This window comes from Scomber japonicus, chromosome 12, assembly GCF_027409825.1.
Source record: "Scomber japonicus isolate fScoJap1 chromosome 12, fScoJap1.pri, whole genome shotgun sequence".
NCBI lineage: Eukaryota > Metazoa > Chordata > Actinopteri > Scombriformes > Scombridae > Scomber > Scomber japonicus.
In genome coordinates, this window is record NC_070589.1 from 33,674,619 (window position 1) to 33,696,191 (window position 21,573).

Sequence of the window (21,573 nt, forward strand, 5' to 3'; positions counted from 1 at the left end):
ATATATATATATATATAAGTTTGTATTTTTTACTATTATGAATTTACAAAAGCTGTTTTGTGTCAAAGGAAATTAAAAATGAACTGTAGCTCAAAGATTCAGACTGAAACAAAAATAAAATGTCCTCAAGATTTAAATATAAAATATATGTTTCAAAAGATCGGACTGCACCAAAAAGTTTTACATTGTACGAAAAAGTGACTATAGACCGATAATGAATAGGCCTTTTCTTCTTTTACGGCTTCTTTTTTGTCTTTTTTTCTCTTTGTGTGACAGTTGAAAGTGCAGAGAAATAGGAAACAGGGCAGAGAGAGACGGATGAGAGATGGAATCAAAATGTGGATGTTACAGTTTTGTGGTGAGCGTCTTAACCTGTTGGTCTTTTTCACATGAAACATTTTGACGTGTCACATTAGAAAGAGCACAGGTTTAAATAATAAAATAAATCCCACGGACGCACGTTGCTGCAGTGGTTACAGCTTCACACTGTCACCTCACAGAAAGAAGCTGCTGGTGTCAGACCGGCTGGCCCATCACGGTTTCTCTGTGTGGAGTTTACATAATCTCCCTGAAATGTTACATATTGTCATTTCTCAGCACTCACATACTGTATATTGAAATTAAATCTGTCCTCTGCATTTAACCCATCTGATACACTGGAGCAGTAGCACAGAACGGAGCTGCCCTTAAAGATCCCTTCAACATAAAAATAATATTCTGCTTTAACTAATAATGTGTGTCTAATGTGGTTTTTCCATTCAAAAAAGTTCAAATACCTCCTCAAACATCCAGTGGTGGCTTCAAGTTTCAACATCACACTAATGTGAATTACATTCTGGACCACGATTGACTCCAAACTATTAGACACAGTTAGACTGAGAGTACTGAGAATAAAAACATGTTTTAAGTGGAGAGGAACTTAAAGGTTAACAGTCTAAAGTCTGCTTTTCAAGAACAAATCAAAAAGTCTTTTATTAAAAGGTCTATTATCAAACATCAGCCTTATGTGTCTGCTGCAGGGGCTGATGGGAGGTTTGAGGACCTGTTAGAAACCACGTGGCCCTCGTCTGATCTCACAGCTCGTCCTTGTTTGGCCTCAGCTGCATCAGAGCGCCACTTCTCCCCAGGTTCACCAGAGGAAACACCACTGCACAAAATGCTTTTCCTCCCAGCTGCTGCTCTGTGCTGTCTGTGTTCAGGTGAGTGTTTCCAGCCAATCAGGAGCCCACAAACTCAACCTTTAACAAATACTGTCACACTGACCTTCATCTGTGTGTCTGTTTCTCTACAGCGCTGGTTGCCATGGCAGCACAGCTGATTCAGGATGATTTAACATTGACCAGGAGAGCTGGTGAAAAAGTTTCCTTCAGCTGTCGAGGAACTGACCAGTGTGGCGATACTAGATACCCATATGTACACTGGTTACAGAAGAAAGACACAGAAACATTCAAAGTGATCCTTCGTATTGACAGGACGAATGGTAAATTATATAAAGGTTACAATCACCCTCAGGAAGATGATTTCTCAGCTGTAATGAAACAGAACGGCTGTGAGTTGCAGATCCAGACAGTTAAACTCTCACATTCAGCCACCTACTACTGCTTGTGTGAGCAACGTGGTTCCCACAGTGAGAAATGAATCCTGCAGCCTGTACAAAAACCTCCAGCTGTCAACAACAATGTTAGTGACAGGAAGAGAGCAGTAAACCACAGCCCAGGTTCACATTTTTCACCTCCATCTCAGCCAGAGTCACAAACAAACTGAGCTGAGGACAAAATGTTTGTCTGTTGGTGTCAGGATTTAGATTTCAACATTATATTGAATTGATATTATTGATCAGGTATTTCAGCTTGTTTCCTGTTGTTCCACACAGTGAGGACAAAGGAGCAACACAGAAGCACAATGATACAATAAGATGAAGACAAACTAACACACATATAACACAGATAAAAGAGACAAATAATGGAGAGATCAAAAGTCAAACTTTATTAACATTTGATTGAAGAACAAAAATGGACAAAATAATAAATAGAAAAAGATGTTTGACAGAGTTCAAAGAGTGAGATGAAGATAAATATGGTCTTCTTTGAGCTGCTGCTGGACCTGCTACACGTGTCAGCAGATTTCATAATAAAATGTCACTTATGTAAATCACTGATATGAGCGTGTTGCAGTGTAATGGTATGACCTTCATGTTTTCACTGTGCTGAACTTTTTATCCCGTGTCTACATTTGGTGTAAATTTCACTTCTTTCAGTACTTTGTGTTTACGGCTAATTAGCTAATATCAACATTATAAACTGTAATGGTGACAATTATAAACCTGCTTAGTATCAGTATGTTAGCATGCTAATGTTAGCTCATATCATAACTGTGCTACAGTTCAGCTTCACAGAGCTGCTCGCATGGCTGTAGACTTGTTTTTTTTTTTTTTATTATTTATTTATTTCCCTTGAATGTTACATATATATTATTATATTATACCTCAAATCTAACCAATAACTAGCAGCCGTCTGCAACAGTGTTTTATGTTTATTACGAGAAAAAACTTGCAATGTTACTTCTGAGAGTAAATTTGTCAATTTATGAGAAAAAGCCTCAGATCATCTCAGAGATTGTAAAATCATACATTCATGTACATACATACATACATACATACATACACAGACGCTGCTGCTTGCTGTGAATGATGCTGCAGTGCACTGGTTCTTCTCATGAGTTCTGGATCCTCTGCTTATATTGAGTTGTCCTGAGGATCCCCATCGTCCCCCGTCCATCCCAGAAAACCACTAAAACTATTGAACAGAAATAAATTGGATCCAGCTAATTGTAATAAAACCTACATTGTTTTATTACAACCAGTCTGTCAGCCAGATGTGTAACAGCTACGTTGGTCCTCAGCACAAAACTTCTTAGTTTCACAATAACGACTCTAAGATTATATCTTCTTTTGGCTGATTCATTTTTATTGACCTGCGTCAACGTCACCTGACTGTCAAGTTTCTGTCTGCTTAAACACTGTCTGCTCAACACGGCTGCCATTCCTTTTATTTTCAGTGAAAATATTATATTATAAAATCATTTTGTCATTAAAATGCTTTTTGATTCAATTTCTAGGGAAAAATATGAATTTTACTTTCATAATCTTCATTCAGTGAATGTATATGATGTTTGGTTTGTTAGTTATTATGAAGATTTTTGACTTTATTCTCAGAAGTTGTGTCTTGGAGTATTACCTCCCTCCCACGTCTCCATCAGTTTTTTAACCTACAATGACCTTAACACATAGTCATAGTTGTCTGTTTTAATCTTTTATGATTTTATCTAAATTGTATTGAATTACTTCTTTTATATGCACCTTCTTCTCTTTCTTGTAAATGGTTTCTTATAATCAGTAACACTCATTGTTCTTATTCTCTCTTCCTTGTGTATGTATATGCTTTTAAACGTGTTTTAAACTTGCTGCTGAATTGTGACTTTGAGCTGCATTCTGTGGGTGAAAGGTGCTGTCTCAACAGATGATGAATGCTTGAACCCACAATCTCAAGTGCCTTGAGATTACTTTGTTGTGATTTGGCGCTATACAAATAAAGATTGATTGATTGATTGAATATTGTCATTTATCCAGGGACTCGGGTCAGAGGGACCACATGGTCTAGCTTTCATAGGGGCTATTTGGTTATTTTGTATTGAAATTCATTTTTTTTTTATATAGTGTCATTTTGCTCTTGGCTGGACCGGGCCTCAGTTCTTAATTTTGTACCTCTTCATGTCTATGCATATGTTGTTGGTATGACAATAAAGTATCCTTGAATCCTTGAAAGTAGCAGCAAATTCATCGGAATTGCTGTTTAAGATATTTGTGTGTATTGCTTTCTTTAAAAAAAGTGTTCAAATTTAAGCCCATGGTAAAAACTAAATCAAGGGTGTGGCCCTGTTCATTTGTAGGGGATGACACATGCTGTTTTAATTTAAAAAGATTCACACATATTTAAAAATTCAGATGTGAAATGATTACCGGGAAAGTCAACGTGAATGTTAAAGTCACCAACCAATAAAATGTGGTCATAATTAAGAACACTTGAAGTCTGAAAATTCAAATAAAAAAAAAAAACAATTATTGGGCCTTCGGGGTCAATAGATAATAATACAACACACTGGGTTTGATCTTAAACATCAGAACTTCAAAGCTAGCTGCTAGCCCACCTCCCCCCATTAAGCCTGGGAGAGTTGAGTATAGTTGGGAGGACATAGTTCAGAAAAGGCACTTAAATCACCATTTGTAAACCATGTTTGTAAGCCAAGAGAAAATCGAAGTTATTTGATGAGATAAAATCATTAAGAATAATGGTTTTACTAGTCAGAGACCTTGTATTCAGAGAGCACAGCTAACAGGAGATATGGATTTACACCGATCAGGCATAACATTATGACCCCTTTTGCTGCCAAATCAGACCTGACCCATCGAGGCATGGACTCTATTAGATCCCTGAAGGTGTGCTGTGGCAGATCCTTTAAGTCCTGTAAGTTGCGAGGTGGGGCCTCCATGGATCGGACTTGTTTGTCCAGAACATCCTACAGATGCTCCATTGGATTGAGTCAACACCTCAAACTCGTTGTGCTTCTCAAACCACTGTGTATTCTGACACCTTTTCTATCTGAACCAGCATTAACTCCTTCAGAAATTTGAGCAACAGTAGCTCGTCTGTTGGATCTGACCACATGGGCCAGATTTCGCTCCCCACGTGCATCAATGAGCCTTGGCCGCTCATGACCCTGTTGCCGGTTCACCACTGTTCCTTCCTTTGACCACTTTTGCTAGATACTGACTACTGCAGACAAGAGCTGCAGTTTTGGAGATGCTCTGACTCAGTCGTCTAGCCATCACAATTTGGCCATTGTCAATCCCGCTCAAATCCTAAGTTTTCAAAGAGAGACCATTATGAGAGAGGACTGGAGACTCCTGGCCAACAGGGGGACCTTGAGAGCACACAGGTGGGTAAGGTAACGGTAATGGGACGTAGAGCTTGTGGCAATGGATAGTCACTTTGAGTAAGTGTTTAAAACTGTATAAAATAGGTTGCCTGTTAAAATGCGTGCAACCAGTGCTGTGGGGTGGATGCCATCATTTCTAAGGAAGGATGCACGATTCCAAAAATTGTCAATAAAAACAGCGTTATACGCTGCACAGGCTGACTGCAACCAGGTGTGAAGGTTGACGGTCCTGCTAAAACGACCAATGCCTCTCTTGACGCAAAAATACCTTTGCCAGAGACTTTAAGGAAGTCAAGAAACCTGCCAAAGTCCTGCTTCAAAATTTCAGACCTCTGGTTAGGAAGATTATTACAACCCGTATGAACAATTATGTTCCGTAATGTTTGACCAAGAGACCGGGGATCACTTCAAGGATGTCTGCTACCCTTGCACCCAGGAAACAGCAGGTCACTGCTGATCTTCTCCTGACAATCCTCACAATTAAATCCCAGACAATGAGTGTGTTAGGGAGAGAAGTAGCTGGAGGAGTGTGAGACTGCAGTGAACGATTGGATGGTAGTTTGGTGCTTCCTGGCGCCGTGGTGAAGCACAGCCGCAGCAGCAACTTTTGTTGGCGGTCGATCGGTTGAGCTTGCCCGATTGGAGGACCAGGGGTGATGCGGTTGGCGAGGTCACACACTTTGGTGCAGCAGAGGTCTTGGCCATATGTGCTGTCCTGTCCACCCCTTCTGGCTCCTATACAAGCAGACATAACCATCTTCCCCCTCGTTCGCTCGCATTTGTGTTTCTCGTTTGTACTAGAACTACCATCGTTGATCATCAAGAAGTTACTTATTAATAGTGACTTACCCGTACCACGGCATGGATTTCATCTCTCTGTCTCCCTCCGATGATGAGGTCTTCGGAGGTACACCGATTACCCAACACCAGGGTCTCCAACCAGCCGAAGGAGCTGCCATAGCCTTGGTGCCCGAGGCCTCACCATCCCTGCTCCTAAACCGGCTGAGAAAGCGGTCGACTCCTGCAAGCTCCGTGTCCTCTATCGTCACCATCCTGCCCCGATCATCTCTCCTCAACCTTCAAAGCTACAGCTCATCCGACGACGACTCCACCTCTCCAGGTACACCTCCCCACCAGCAAAAGAGGACACAGCGTTTCGAGGACTTCCTCCAGAGGATCCCGCAGTCATCCAACTCCTTCACCTGCGAGGGTTACTCCAGCCCCCCAACTTCGCTCCGACACCAGCGTCTCCACCCTCAGCCGCTCGATGCGCCACCATGCCCCACTAAGGTCCACTACCAGCCAGTTTACCTCAAAAATCTCGGACTGGACTGTGGCCACCCTCCATAAGGAATCCAGGGGAGTCCAAGGGAATCCACTTCAGCCATGCCGACAACAAGGCCAAACTATTCAACAGCCTCATGGCCGCGTGCTGCTCCCGCACAACCATCCACATTGGCGTCCTTCAAAGTGATGCACGCGGTGACATCAGAACCCTGCCTAGCGAGGTAACTTATTCCCAAACTCAATCCTCCAATACAAAAAGAAGGAACAGTGCTTCAAAGCATAAAACTCCGGTTACCACCCACTAGTCTCTGCACGATACTGCAGCCACCGTTCACCATAAGCATACATTTCAATCAGTTGGGGAGAAGGAACCTGACACCAGGATGCCAGGACCCCCGGACCCCCAGCCTTCTCCTCACATCCAGCCCACCTCATGGTTTCAGCAGCCACGGCTGGCACCGGGTTGCCAGTACGCACTGCCTCTCTCCCTACGTAGTGTAGACACACCAATGCAGCAGCTTATCATGGCACCGGGATGCCTGAAAGCTTTGCTGCTCCCTCCATCCAATCCCAATTAATGGATAGTGGGGCGTACGGCACCGGGATGCCAGCGCCCCCAGCCTTCTTTTCTTCCTTTCAACAGCAGCAGGCTGACTCAGCAGGAGCTGATAGCACCGAGATGCCCAAACATTTTGCAGCTCCTTCCAATCAATACCAGCACTCAGTGTCTCGCGGGACATATGGTACTGGGATGCCAGTGCCCCCAGCACTCTCATCTTTCCAACATCAGCAGGCTGCCTCGACAGGAGCCTATGGCACCGGGATGCCAGCCTCCCACGCCGATCTACTTTACGGGCAGCTACTTCCATCAACCGAGGTCACCAGCACCGGGTTGACGGCCCCTTCCGCACCTCAACGTTCAGCTAGATTCACTTCACATTCAGTCAATCCTTCTACGCCTCCCCCGGCATCCCTCGTCTCCCGTCCATCGCCCGTCCCCACCAATATTCGGAAACAAATACTAGACGTAATTATCTAGATTTAGCCATATTACTCCTTCCCCCCGTCCACCAATCTCCAGTTGACAGACAAACAGATGAACCCGTAAGGTACTTTAATCAAAAACCATCCTCCGGCTTCAGGGAACTTAATCCCACGGAGTTCGCATATACTTTCTCTTTATACAGAGACGTCCTCTGCTCAAGATTTCCCACACAACGCCAAGAACTGGATGACTATATGTCTATTATTTTCATTTTTTGGTTTCCTCAGATGCTCAGAATTCACCGCGTCATCATCCCACTTCGACCCGTGCCGTCATGCTTGCATCTCTGACTTATCTCTATTTTCCGACGACACTATAGTACTCCATCTGAAGAAAACAAAAACTAATCACTCTGGCCATCCTACATCAGTCTTTTATTTTAAAAACCAGTCTCCCTTAGATCCATTCGTCATCCTCTCTAACTATATCCTCTACCGAAAATCCCACGGCACACCTCTATCTCACCCTCTTTTCATCTCCGGTCAAATCACCACTTGGTCCTGGTTTCATCATCATTTACGCCAAATACTCTCATTATCCGATTTATTGCCTACGCATTACTCCGGCACTCTTTTAGGATCGGTGCTGCGACTTCAGCTTCCCCTAATGGCATACCCGAGCACTTTATTCAAATAATGGGTCGTTGGGCATCATTAACGTACCACCGATATATCCACTCAGTCCTCAACGATCTAAGATCCGCACAAGCACGTCTCAAATAATTGGAGATTTTTGGAGGTCCGTCGCTGCCTGGGCGTAGCGGCAGATCCTTCATCTGACCTCCCCACACCGCATCCAGAATCTCCGTATCAAGACCACTCCTCATCAGTTATGCACAATTCATTCTATTCTGTCAATAAATCTGTTAAATCGTATCTCATTGGTGATGTGTTTTCTTTGCTCATGAAAAGGCATAACATTAGCCAAAGGCGCAGGCCGCTCTTCAGTGTTCACGATTGCAACAGTGAGCAGTGCCAAGAAGGACCTGGCTTTTAACAAGGAGCTGATGAGAAGATGGAGTGCAGGTGGCTTGATGAGTTGATGGACAGCAGGTGTGCAGGTGGATAGTGCAAGAAGGCTCCACCTCTGCTCAGCTACAGACAAACGAACACAAAAACACCCATGAGAGGGAGGAGAAAAACACTAGGACCCTGAGAGGTGCTATAAATTAACTTCATTCATTCATTCATTCATTGCTTAATGACAGTGAGGAGGTGTGTTTGCTGCCCCCAGTGGTCAATAAGTATTTTCTGTTGACACTGAAGTGGATGTATTATTATAACACTTCCTGTTACCAACAGTAAACACAAGTTGTGAACAAGGACCAAAATCTTCAAACTTGAACTCCAAACTTCAAATGACAGTCTGAGGATAAAGTACACGTCAGGAGGAGTATTTTGACTTTTGATTTGTACATCAACAATCACAGAGGACTTGGATTCATTTATTGTTTTCACAGCTACTGATCTCCATATAGTAAAATCATATTTTATTAAAGTGACAGACAACATGTGTCATGTGTTGGACTGATTAGAAATGTAGCAGGATCCCGTCTCTCTACCTTAATAGGCTGAAATCAAGAAAAATACAACAAAAGAAGAGACAGTCATGTTGATATGAACATTAGAGAAACACATCATGGAGATGAAATATGATTCTGCTTCATAATTTGGATTCTTTCACCTCAGCTGACACATTCAGCAGCAGAGAGGTTTTTGTACGACGCTTTTTCACCGTGTCAGGAGGATGGAGCAGAGAGTTTGGCTCTGGCACTAAACTGTTTGTAGGTAAGTCTAAACTTTAATTTTCCTTCAGTTGTTTTATTGAACAAGTTGAAAATGTGTTTGTAGTTTTAGTTTCTGCTGCTTCAGGCTTTACATGTTAGTTTTTTCATATTTAGTAGAGAATTCTTTCTGCAGCCATTCTTACATAAAACTAATCAATAACTCCTGAAAAGAGCTTCAAATCTCACTGCACACCACAAGTTATTCTTTATTTATGCATCACATCAAAGTTTGTTTCCAGCCAAAAAGTCTGATATCAGTAATGTTACAAATAAACAGGATTTAATCATCTCAGTGATTCGGCAGCAGCTCCTGTTTGTTAAAAACAAGATGATATATGATGTGAAACATCATTTAATAAATGTTCCTAAATGTCATTTTAGAAGCAAATAGTCAGAAATATATTGTGTTAAATATACAGTATATATTTGTAAATGGTAAAATGTATTTCATGATAATTGTGTTTTTATGATGATAAATATGTTTATTAGTAGAAACCTAGTAATAGAGAACTAAAATATATTAATGCATGAAGATAAAAAGAGATGAATGTTATTATAAATATAATTTATAGATAATTTAATGTAAATGAAATTGTTTCAAATGTCAAATATATATGACAATGTTTTATAAAGTCATCAGATAGATTCATCATTCAATTTACATAACAAAATATATCATATCTTATATTTGATCTGATATATGTGAACATGTTGTAATTGTGTTTTATATAAAAGCTGAAACTATTTAAAAAGTAGTTAAAAGTATTGATGTATTGTGTGTCTGATTAGAGTAAAGTATATGGTGGTAAATATACTTCATATAAAACACTATAATCATTTATAAATGTAATATGAATATAATATATTTGAACCAAGTAATAAAACTATAGTTTTAATTGAACAAAGACAAATGTCATCATATTATATTATGTTACATTATATTATATTTGACATTTCTCTACATGTTGTGGTGATTGTGTTTTATATAAAACCTAAAACTGTTTTATGATATAAATGAAATTATTTATTTATTGATTCTCTTTAAACTTAATAAACAATATGGTGGTAAATATATTTGATATAAAACATTATAATAATGAACAAATGTATTTTCTATGAGGCTGTTATGTCATGATATATGTTCAGTTTGACGCATTTTATGATATTAGTAATGAATGTAGTTAAATATTGATAAAGAGTGGTACATGGACTGTACTAAATGGACTGTACTTATATAGCGCCTTTCTAGTCTGTGCGACCACTCAAAGCGCTTTACATGACAAGTCATTCACCCTTTCACACACATTCATACACTGATGGCAGGGGCTACCACGCAGGGTGCCAACCTGCTCATCAGAGGGAATCTAACCATTCATACACATTCATACACCGTTGGCACAGCAACGGGAGCAATTAGGGGTTAAGTGTCTTGCCCAAGGACACATGTGGACTGGAGGAGCCGGGAATCGAACCACCAATATTCCAATTGAAGGACGACCGCTCTACCTCCTGAGCCACAGCCGCCCCTACATTGTGTTTGAATCTTTCTATATGACATATGATGAGCTTCCATGATGCTTTAGTCTGATATGATTATTGATCCAGTGTCCAGTAGATGATGTTTGTGGTGTATTGATGAGTAGTTTAGTGATCATGTAGTTTCCAGGATCAGACTGAATGCAGTGCAGTGCTGTAAGCTTGACTGTGTGAATGTGTGTCTGTGCTGCTTGTTGCTGCTGTCAAACTTCAGATGGGCAGGTAGTGAAGCCCGTGGTGAGCGTGTACCCAGCAGCATCCAGAGCCCACCTGGAGGGGAAGAGCTCCCTGCTGTGTCTGGCCTCAGCCATGTCTCCTCCTCTGGTCCAGTTCTCCTGGAAAAGAAAGAAGAAGAACGGCCCGCTGGAGGATCTGACCTCTGCTGATTTTGAGCAGCTGGAGCTCAGAGAGCCGGGACGCAGCGCCTCCATCCTGCTGCTCCATCAGGAAGCGAACAGCACATGTAAATATCGCTGCTACGTCAAGCACGAGTGGGGCACAGTGAGGGCCCACATAGAACAAGGTAATGAAGGCTTGGTGACTGTGTTCAGCAGTGATTCAGCTTCATCTGGAGACGCTGTCAGAAAGAGCAAAGGAGCAGAGCGCTGACATTTGTTTTTCACTTCTTTTTGTTTCAGAGTTTTCTACTTTTATTCCACCAATACCAACTCCGACATCTCCACCAGCACCAACATCTCCACCAGCACCAACATCTCCGACAGCTCCACCAACTCTAACATCTCCACCAGCTCCACCAGCTCCTGTCCCGTCTCAGTATCAGGTGCTGCTGTTCTGTGTGCTGTACACAGTGCTGATAGTGAAGAGTCTGGTGTACTGCTGTGGACTCTCTCTGCTGATGATCCTCAGAAACAAGGGACCGTCCACCAATTGCACACATGCTGACTGACTAACTGTCCTCCAGCTTTAACTTCTCACTGATAACTTTTAAATCTTGAAGATAAAGTCGAGAGCTGATCCTGAGGAATCTGAGGAGCTCATTAGCTTTTTCTTTCAAATCAGTGACAATGAATTTAAGCTTTTAACAAGTATTGATTGTATAGACACAACATGCTGACCAAAAGAAATGTAAAACTAGAAAAGACATTGTTGAGGTTGGGTGACATAAATGTTGCACTTTGATCTTTACTTTACTGTTTGAAGTTGTCTGCTGTTATTGTTTTTATTATTTTATGTAATTATATATTTTTTATTCAAAATATCACTCAAACTGATTTTCTTGGGATATTTTGTTAAGATTTCTTGTTGTTTTGAACTTCAGCTGATACTGAAATATTATTGGAAAACTGATTTTAACTCAGAGATTCACATAGTACAGGAAATTATAAAAAATAAAGTAATAAAATTGATGAAAATAAACACTCTCGGGTCTTATAAGAGTATTTTTCTTTCTTCAAAATGAATTTAACTGTCACTTTTCCTTCCTTCCAGTACTGTTCCAGTTTTCAGTCTGATCTACAGTACTGTTCAAAAGTCTTAGGCCACCATTAGATTTGCTCTTTTAGTAATGCTACAATAATAATAAATACAATATATAATTATTTATCAGTCTCTTAATTAGAATACAACCAAAACAGGAAATGTGTATGCAACAAGTATTTAGTGTGACCTCCTCTTACACTTGATGACCAACTGATAACAGTTATTTCTGCAAATACTTTACCTAAAGGTCAATCTTTGTCATGGTTTTTATATATAAATTACAAAAGTATTACTTTCAAAATGTAGTTAAAGTATCAAATGTAAAGAATTAATTATGTAAATTGGCACCACACAATGTTATATTGATCACCATACATACAGTGGCTGTGTAAAGTATTAATTACTCTTGAAATTCTTCATGTTTCATTGTTTTTAAAATATGGAGTCAATGTTCATTTAATGTGACTGAAAAGACAAAGTGATCTAAATAATTTTAAAGTATAAAATACATCATCAGCTTTACTCATAAAATATAAATCTAAAAAGTAAGTAGTACCTATAGCTGTGAAATTAATGTAGTGGAGTAGAAAGCATATAAACATTTAGCTTAGTTTAGTTTATACATATAGTGTTAAAATGCAAGTTAATGAAGTTTGGTAAGCCACTATTGAAAAGTTGGAAGGCAAATTCAGATATACAGTTTGTTCATTATGCTTATGCGTGTGTTATTCACATTATTTCTTACATATCGAAGGCAGAAAGAGAGATAGGATTTTTGCTGACTAATGCCCATAGAGAAGCATCAAAGGACGGGAACGTTAGTGCAAAAGAGGCCTTGAGAAGTCTAGGCAGTGTTTATTTACATAACAGAGATGTGTAGATAGGTTAACCAATATGCTTTTGAAGGGATGTTCAAGGAAAGTTGTATTTCTACCCAAAGGAGATAATATAGTTGTTTTTTTTAAATTGCAGAGAGTAAAAAGTTAGTAGTACCTATAGTTGTGAAATTCATGTAGTGGAGTAGAAAGTAGTAGTGAAATGTAGAAGAGTGGATGAATAAAGAAGCATAAAACGGAAATACACATGTAAAGTACCTCACAATGGTACTTTATTACATTCCACCCCTGCTGTATAGAGTATGTTTGGTAGCTAAAAACTCCAAAAAAAGAAAAAGTGATAGGGTCTCCAGTTGGGCGGCCTTTGTTGGTGGCTGGTCTCAGTTTGACTGTGTGTGTGGAGTGCTCAGCAGAAAAAAAGTTAACAGACAACAAGAGAAAAGAGCCAAACAACAGCAGCAACAGGTGTGAATCTGTTCTCTGTGGTTATAAGGACTCATAAAAAGAACTGTTGACAGCGAATCAACATTTCCTTTCCTGCAGCAGATGGGCCGTGTGGGTTTCTGCTCAGCAGCCTCCACACTGTTCATTGTGGTTTTTCACTTTAATAGCACAATGATGGCTACAACCATCCACTCTGCTTAAAGAATTGTTCCAGTAACTTAAGTATGAACTCAGTGCTTGCTGTCTCAGTTTTAATTTGTGTTATTAATCTGTGAGAGAAACAGCTCAAATCCTAAACTCAGAGCTGAGAAACTGACATAATTAAATAAAGTGAGACGTTTAAACTCCTGCAGTCTGCTCAGCTCCCACAGTCTGTACTGTGTTCACTAATAAACTACTCAATGAAGTTTATACTGATAAAAATGGTCAAAATTGTGATTGAGGCGGTGAACATATTAATAATAATAATAATTAAAGCTGCAAAGAGGATATTTCATACCTTATACCTGGAGTCTTATCAAACATTAAGAGTAGGCGTTAAAGAACACTTTGTATGTCCACATAAGGGTCAGGGTATTTATTTGTTGCATCAAAACAGATAAAGATAGCAAAAACAAATGCCAGTGTCACGTAGATAAGACATGTGCAGCATGAACATGTGGTAAACTGGGTCAGAAAGATTCAAATCATATGAAAAGAGAGTATGCGGCAGAGATTATGGCAAAAATCAAAAAGACTCAGTCAGATGAGAACAATAGCTATCGAAGCTTTGTTTCAAATTTTAGGGATTAGTTAAGTGTCTTTTGAGGCTGCATGTAAACGTTTAGCTTAGTTTAGTTTATACATATCGTGTTAAAAGGCAAGTTAATGAAGTTTGGAAAATCAGTATAGCAAGCCACTATTGAAATATTGGAAGGCAAATTCAGATGTACAGTTTGTTTTTTATGCTTATGCATGTGTTATTTACATTATTTCATACATATCGAAGGCAGAAAGAGAGATAGGATTGTTGCTGATTAATATCTATAGAGCTTCAAAGGACAGGAACGTTGGTGCAAAAGAAGCATTGAGGCAGTGTTTATCTACATAACAGATGTGTATATAGGTCAACTAATATGCCTTTGAAGGAATGTTCAAGGAAAGTTGTATTTGTACCCGAATTATAGTTCAAATGAGTTTACCCTGAAGTGTGTTGAGGCAAAAGGCTGGCTTTATTGATACTAGGCCAAGATACTTTTATTGACAGTGTATGGCGACATTTGCACCTGAATATCTCGTTTTGAGTAAAAATGAAAACTGCAGGAAAAAGATTAAATTAAAGAATGACTGTTGATTTGTCGTTTGTCATCAATTGTTTCAATACCAAACACAAACAAGCATATGTGACATATATTAACAAAACAACTAAAACATCACATGTATGTTTAAAAAAATCCTCCCTTTTATTTTTGATATAAATGCAGATCTTCAAGACTTTATTTGTATCTCTACATACAGACATTGAATACACAAACTCTCACACACATGCTTTTATTTTCAATGAACAACTATGAACACTGTTGTTACACAGAGTGGAAGAAGAGAAAGGCAAACACTGACTCATGACTGACTACTGATGGTAACATTACTCTTTTATAAACAGTTATTGTGGTAAACACACATGGAGGTACTTCTGTAGGGATCCTTTCCATGTTGTGAGCCCATGATAATGACATTTATGAGTCTGTCACTGGGGAAAACAAGTACTTTATTTAGACATAGCATGTCCGCCTCACTTAAGTGCACTCAGAACCATCTGACCTCATGGTGACAACATGGCGCCTATTGTTGAGATGTCTGAGCTCTCTCTATTAATGGCTCTGATAAAACCTTTACACTGCTGTCCTCTGGTGGCTGCAACAACACATTGCTTCTACTACTACTAGTCTCTTCAAAGTTTAGTTTTCATGTCTCCAAATGTGCATAAAGAGTGTATATGTCTAATATATGTGTATGTATATATCATGTGAAAAGTTAAGAGAGTTGACCCATAACAGGAGGAATGATTACAGCGAGGAAAACCTCTTTCACTGTTCATATGGACACCTGACTGCTGCTTTAACACAGACAATTATGTAATATCAATATAATAAATTCATTTCATAGATAAAATAGGCTACATAGGCTTTAAGATTTGTTTATAGTAGGGCTTTTACAGTTCTGCATTCCTTAAAAAGATGAGTAACAGTTTCTTTCTTTAAGATCAGTATTAAGTCATTTTATCCACTAGATGTCACTGTGCTGTTGACAGCAGAATTAGAGTGAAAGCATCACGTTGCCATGGTGACCACTGATGGCATCATCTGGATCCCTTTGTGTTTCCTCTGACTGACCACAGGGAGGCAGTCTGTCACCATGAAATCACCATGTCTGTTATAAATCCATCACACAACCGTAATGTAAGCCTCATTTATAGCTGTGACGCACATTTAAGACTGTAAATAGATGTTGTTGTCTCCTGATAAGATGACAAACTTCTTGTCTTTCTTCTATGACAACATATTAAGATACCATTAGGACTTTTGAGGGTCTTTGATGGGGAAAGATCAAACTGTTCAGAGTTACAAATATGGTGTGAGAACTGTTCAGATGATAGAAAAGCTTGGTAGCAGAACAAATATTTATTAAAATAACATTAAATATATCCCAGCTGATCATGGAACTTCTTAAAATAATTAATAGGCCTTTTCTTCTTTTACGGCTTCTTTTTTGTCTTTTTTTCTCTTAGTCTGACAGTTGAAAGTGCAGAGAAACAGGAAACAGGGCAGAGAGAGACAGATGAGAGCTGGAATCAAAATGTGGATGTTACAGTTTTGTGGTGAGCTTCTTAACCTGTTGGTCTTTGTCACATGAACCATTTTGACGTGTCACATTAGAAAGAGCACAGGTGTAAATAATAAAATAAATCCCACGGACGCACGTTGCTGCAGTGGTTACAGCTTCACACTGTCACCTCAAAGAAAGAAGCTGCTGGTGTCAGACCGGCTGGCCCATCACGGTTTCTCTGTGTGGAGTTGACATAATCTCCCTGAAATGTTATTTATTGTCATTTCTCAGCACTCACATATATTGAAATGAAACCTGTCCTCTGCATTTGACCCATCTGATACACAGCAGCACAGAACGGAGCTGCCCTTAAAGATCCCTTCAACATAAAAATAACATTCTGCTTTAACTAATAATCTGTGTCTAATGTGGTTTTTCCATTCAAAAAAGTTCAAATAGCTCCTCAAACATCCAGTGGTGGCTTCAACTTTCAACATCACTTATATAAATATTATATGTCTGCTGCAGGGGCTGATGGGAGGTTTGAGGACCTGTTAGAAACCACGTGGCCCTCGTCTGATCTCACAGTTCGTCCTTGTTTGGCCTCAGCTGCATCAGAGCGCCACTTCTCCCCAGGTTCACCAGAGGAAACACCACTGCACAAAATGCTTTTCCTCCCAGCTGCTGCTCTGTGCTGTCTGTGTTCAGGTGAGTGTTTCCAGCCAATCAGGAGCCCACAAACTCAACCTTTAACAAACACTGTCACACTGACCTTCATCTGTGTGTCTGTTTCTCTACAGCGCTGGTTGCCATGGCAGCACAGCTGATTCAGGAGGATTTAACATGGACCAGGAGAGCTGGGCAATCAGTCTCCTTCAGCTGTGGAGGAACTGACCAGTGTAGCACATATGTATACTGGTTACAGAAGAAAGACACAGAAACATTCAAAGTGATTCTTGATATTACGAAGAGTAGTGGTTACTTAGATAAACGTTACAATCACCCTCAGAAAGATGATTTCTCAGCTGTAATGACACAGAACGGCTGTGAGTTGCAGATCCATAGAGTTAAACTCTCACATTCAGCCACCTACTACTGCTGGTGTTTCCCACAGTGAGAAATGATCCCTGCAGCCTGTACAAAAACCTCCAGCTGTCAAACAGTGTTAGTGACAGGAAGAGAGCAGTAAACCACAGCCCAGGTTCACATATTTCGCCTCCATCTCAGCCAGAGTCACAAACAAACTGAGCTGAAGACAAAATGTTTGTCTGTTGGTGTCAGGATTTAGATTTCAACATTATATTGAATTGATATTATTGATCAGGTATTTCAGCAGGTTTCCTGTTGTTCCACACAGTGAGGACAAAGGAGCAACACAGACGCACAATGATACAAGATGAAGACAAACAAGCACACATATAAGATAAAAGAGACAAATAATGGAGAGATCAAAAGTCACACTTTAGCATTTGATTCAAGAACAAAAATTGACAAATAGAAAAATAATGGCTCAAAAATTGTGAGATGGCCACATTTCTTTTCTGCCATATTCTTTCCTATAGGACTGCATCCACATTTCACTAAATTATAAGCTGTGATATACACCAAGGTCAAGGTTCAAAGGTCATTTTATTTAAAGGCGCCTTTCAAATCACTCAAGGTCACCTTACAAGGCACATATAACACAACAACAGTACATCAAACAATATAAATCAGGTGACATTTAGTGCAAGGATAAGAATAAATATGAATGTGACTACAAAGTGCATTAGTACAATAAACAAGAAAGAAGACTGCATTAGTGAGAGATGGAGTACGCCACTCTGAATAGGTGCGTTTTCAGGCGGGATTTAAAGGTGGAGACAGAATCTGAAGTGCAAATGTCAGGTGGGAGAGAGTTCCTGAGGCGGGGGGCAGATCGGCTGAAAGCTCTTGACCCCATGGTGGTTAAGTTGGCAGATGGGGCGAAGAGCTGGTTGGCAGAGGAGGATCGGAAAGTTCGAGAAGATGTGTAGATGTGGATAAGTTCAGAGAGATATGATGGTGCCAGGTTGTGAAGGATCTTGAATGTGAGGAGTAGAATGCGGGATTTGATAGGGAGCCAGTGAAGTTGCTGCAGGGCAGGAGTGATGTGTTCAATAGAGGGAGTTCTGGTTATGATACGAGCGGCTGCATTCTGGACCAGTTGGAGTTTGTGGAGAGATTTCCACGGAAGACCAAAGAGAAGAGTTACAGTAGTCCCGACGGGATGAGATCAGGGTGTTTACCAGGATAGCGGTGCAGGTTGGTGAAAGTGAGGGGCGGAGACGGTTGATGTTACGTAGATGGAAGTATGCAGACCGAATAACGTTATTGATGTGGGCTTCGAAAGATAGTGTGCTGTCCAGGATGACACCCAGGCTCTTTACCTGAGGGGATGCAGGAACAGTGGAATTGTTGATGGACATGGAGAAAGTGTTGAGTGTTGCTAAGGTTGATCTGGTGAGTTTAAGAAAATTCAATGAGAGCCATGATTTAATTTTCATTAAGCAGTCAGGTAGAGCTATGGGTGGCAGAGTGGAAGTAGGCTTAGTGGAAAGATAGAGTTGAGTATCATCAGCGTAACAGTGGAATTGTAAGTCAAATTTCCTGAGAATGTGACTAAGAGGCAGAAGATGAATGAACAGGAGGGGGCCAAGGACAGAGCACTGGGGAACACTACTACATCGTTGAAGATGGGACCCCTCTGGAGGCTTGGCAGGAGGCCGAACAGCAGAGACAAGAATCTGAGCGAGAACCCCTGTTGGCTGGCGATGGAGACGGAAACTCGCCGGCGGTGGAGCCGGACCGCTCTGGAGACTGTCGACGGGGGCAGAGGCAGAGACAGGATCTCTGCGGAGGCCGTCGGCAGAGGCAGAGATGGGACCTCACTGGTGGCCGGCGACGGAGGTAGAACCAGTCAGCTTCCAAGACCCCTTGTCCGCATACTGGGCCCAAGAGGATGAGGGAGTTGGATCATGGGGAGCTGAGGCGCTGGGGGTGGCTTACCACCAGGTGAGGCCAAGGCAGAGGCCAAGGCAGAGGCCAAGGCAGAGGCCAAGGCAGAGGCCAAGGCAGAGGCCAAGGCAGAGGCCAAGGCAGAGGCCAAGGCAGAGGCCAAGGCAGAGGCCAAGGCAGAGGCCAAGGCAGAGGCCAAGGCAGAGGCCAAGGCAGAGGCCAAGGCAGAGGCCAAGGCAGAGGCCAAGGCAGAGGCCAAGGCAGAGGCCAAGGCAGAGGCCAAGGCAGAGGCCAAGGCAGAGGCCAAGGCAGGCTGCTCGTCAGAAGAGGCCAAGGGTTGCTGCACGCTAGCAGGAACACAAGCCGGGGGTTGCTGCACGCCAGCAGGCCAGTAGCCTGGGTTTGTGCGCTGATTGCAGCCGTTAACTGTTGTACCTGCAAAGCCATTGTAGTTAGTGCCTGGGCATCAAAAGACTGTTTTGTTTGAGCACAAATGGCATTTATAGTGGTGTGTCTCTCACGGATGCCCTCTAATCTGTCCAGGAAACTCACTGGAGCTCATGTGCTGGGTCCATGGTTGGTTAGATCTTGCTGTAACGGGTGGAGGTGGTAGGACCCAGTTGCAGCACAGTACACCCGTGAGCAGTTTTAAATGATCTTTACTATAGTCCTCAAGGTAACTGAACAGGTATAGACAGAATTAACACGGGCAACAGGCAGGGCTCAGGGTCACCAAAGACAGAGTTGGCAGCAGGTAAGATAATGCCAGTAGCACTCACGGACATGAGGTTGACCAAGCTGGAAGCTCTCCTGAGAGGATTGAAGCTGGAGGACGACACACAGCCACAGGCAGACAGGAACAGGCAATACTCAAGGTCAGGGACAGAAAGCTGGTGCGTTTACCAGGGAAGACACGAGGTCAAAAGCAAGCAGGGTCGAAACCAGGGAATCAGTCCATGAATGAATGCTGGAAGGTCTGGCATTAAGCAAATGCAAAGAGTGAGTGGACAACAGGAGTATATATACTGGCTTGATTACAGATAGGGTGCAGCTGAGAGTCCAGGTGAACAAAGTTAACTGATGAGGTGGGTGTGGCTGATTAGCAGGAGTAGAACAAGGATGTGGTGAATGGAAAGTTACCAGCAGCAGGAGAAGAACAGAACAGACTGTGACAGCAGGAGCCATGTAAAGTCTTCATACTGACTTAAGTTACTCTCCTGGTCGAGACCTTTCAAACAATGTATTTGTTTTACCTCTACAACAAAGTTTTAATTTTCACATTTCATGGACCCAAGCCATCCCAGGCTTAGTTTCAGAAACACTTTGAAGACCCACATTATCAAATAAAGCCTTTTGTTTATTTGTTTATTTTACAGTAGAACTATGGGACCAAAATTGGTCACCTTTAGAGATTACTATTACTATTCCTTTGACAATGTAGGGCAGCGCTGCAGGCTTGGAAGAAGGCCTGAAGTAGCCTAATTGCTTTAGGGTTAGGCTGAAAAGACCAAACCATTCTCATTCATGCAAGAGTTACTACTAGGGATGTTCGATATTGACTTTTCTGCCGTTATTCGATATTCTGATATTCCCCAACTCTTAATTTCCAATACCGATATCACCCGATATCGATATATGCAGGCTTTTTACACCAAAGCTGTGAGGTTTAGGGAGACTCAAATTTTTGTTAAAGTGATGGTTTGGCGTAATTTCGACCTAGCGTCATATGCACCATGACGTCTATCTAATCACTGCCTCAGCCCTTTATTTCATGTAGTCGTAAATTAGTGGAGATAGAGCTATCAGCCGAATGGCTTAGTACAGGCACTAACGGGACCAACCGTGTATCTCGTAAATTATCAAACTTCTACAGTAGTACAAATAGGGTCTTTGCTCATAAATCCATGCATTGGAAAGGTTATAAGTAAATGGTAAATGAACTGTACTTATATAGTCTTTACGACCACTCAGAGCGCTTTACATCACATGTCATTCACCCATTCACACACATTCATACACTGATGGCAGGAGCTACCATGCAGGGTGCCAACCTGCTCATCAGGAGGGAAACTAGCCATTCATTCTCATTCATTCTCGTTTGCGCAGCAACGGGAGCAAATAGCTGATGGATTGAATGGGTCTGATCTGTCTCTGAAGGTGCGCTCTTGTTGCAGTGTCCTGTGTACTATAGCAGCTCTGTCATGTTCAAGCTCCTCAATCAAGGGACAGGCCTTCACAAACAGAGAAACAGTGGATGGGTTGAGCCGTTACATGGACTGGACCTTAATCAATTAACAAATAAATGGTACCCTGAGACATGCATCCACTAAACATGTCTTAGTTTACTTTTATGACATTATTTTAAATGTACTAATCAATAACCAATACCTTTAAAACAGCGCTTCCTAACAGGGAAATAGCAG

General features: G+C 41.2%; 2 protein-coding genes across 2 annotated transcripts in view; both read left to right on the top strand.

Annotated features, from left to right (window-relative positions):
- The window catches only part of LOC128368691 (immunoglobulin kappa light chain-like), a 59,694-nt gene that overhangs the window by 20,654 nt on the left and 17,467 nt on the right, over positions 1–21,573 (top strand). The window lies entirely within an intron of this gene.
- On the top strand, positions 1,157–11,690 carry LOC128368678 (immunoglobulin kappa light chain-like). The gene is made up of 6 exons (XM_053329538.1): positions 1,157–1,199; positions 1,292–1,618; positions 6,708–6,718; positions 9,087–9,114; positions 10,864–11,172; positions 11,288–11,690. Exons 1-6 carry the CDS (start codon positions 1,157–1,159, stop codon positions 11,554–11,556), a joined length of 987 nt encoding a protein of 328 aa, XP_053185513.1. The 3' UTR covers positions 11,557–11,690.

Bases quoted from the DNA above. Each gene is read 5' to 3' on its own strand.
- LOC128368678 (XM_053329538.1), top strand. From the start codon at position 1,157: ATGCTTTTCCTCCCAGCTGCTGCTCTGTGCTGTCTGTGTTCAG. The intron at 9,115-10,863 runs GTAAGTCTAAAC...GTCAAACTTCAG, and splicing joins TGGCACTAAACTGTTTGTAG to ATGGGCAGGTAGTGAAGCCC. The intron at 11,173-11,287 runs GTAATGAAGGCT...TTTTTGTTTCAG, and splicing joins GAGGGCCCACATAGAACAAG to AGTTTTCTACTTTTATTCCA.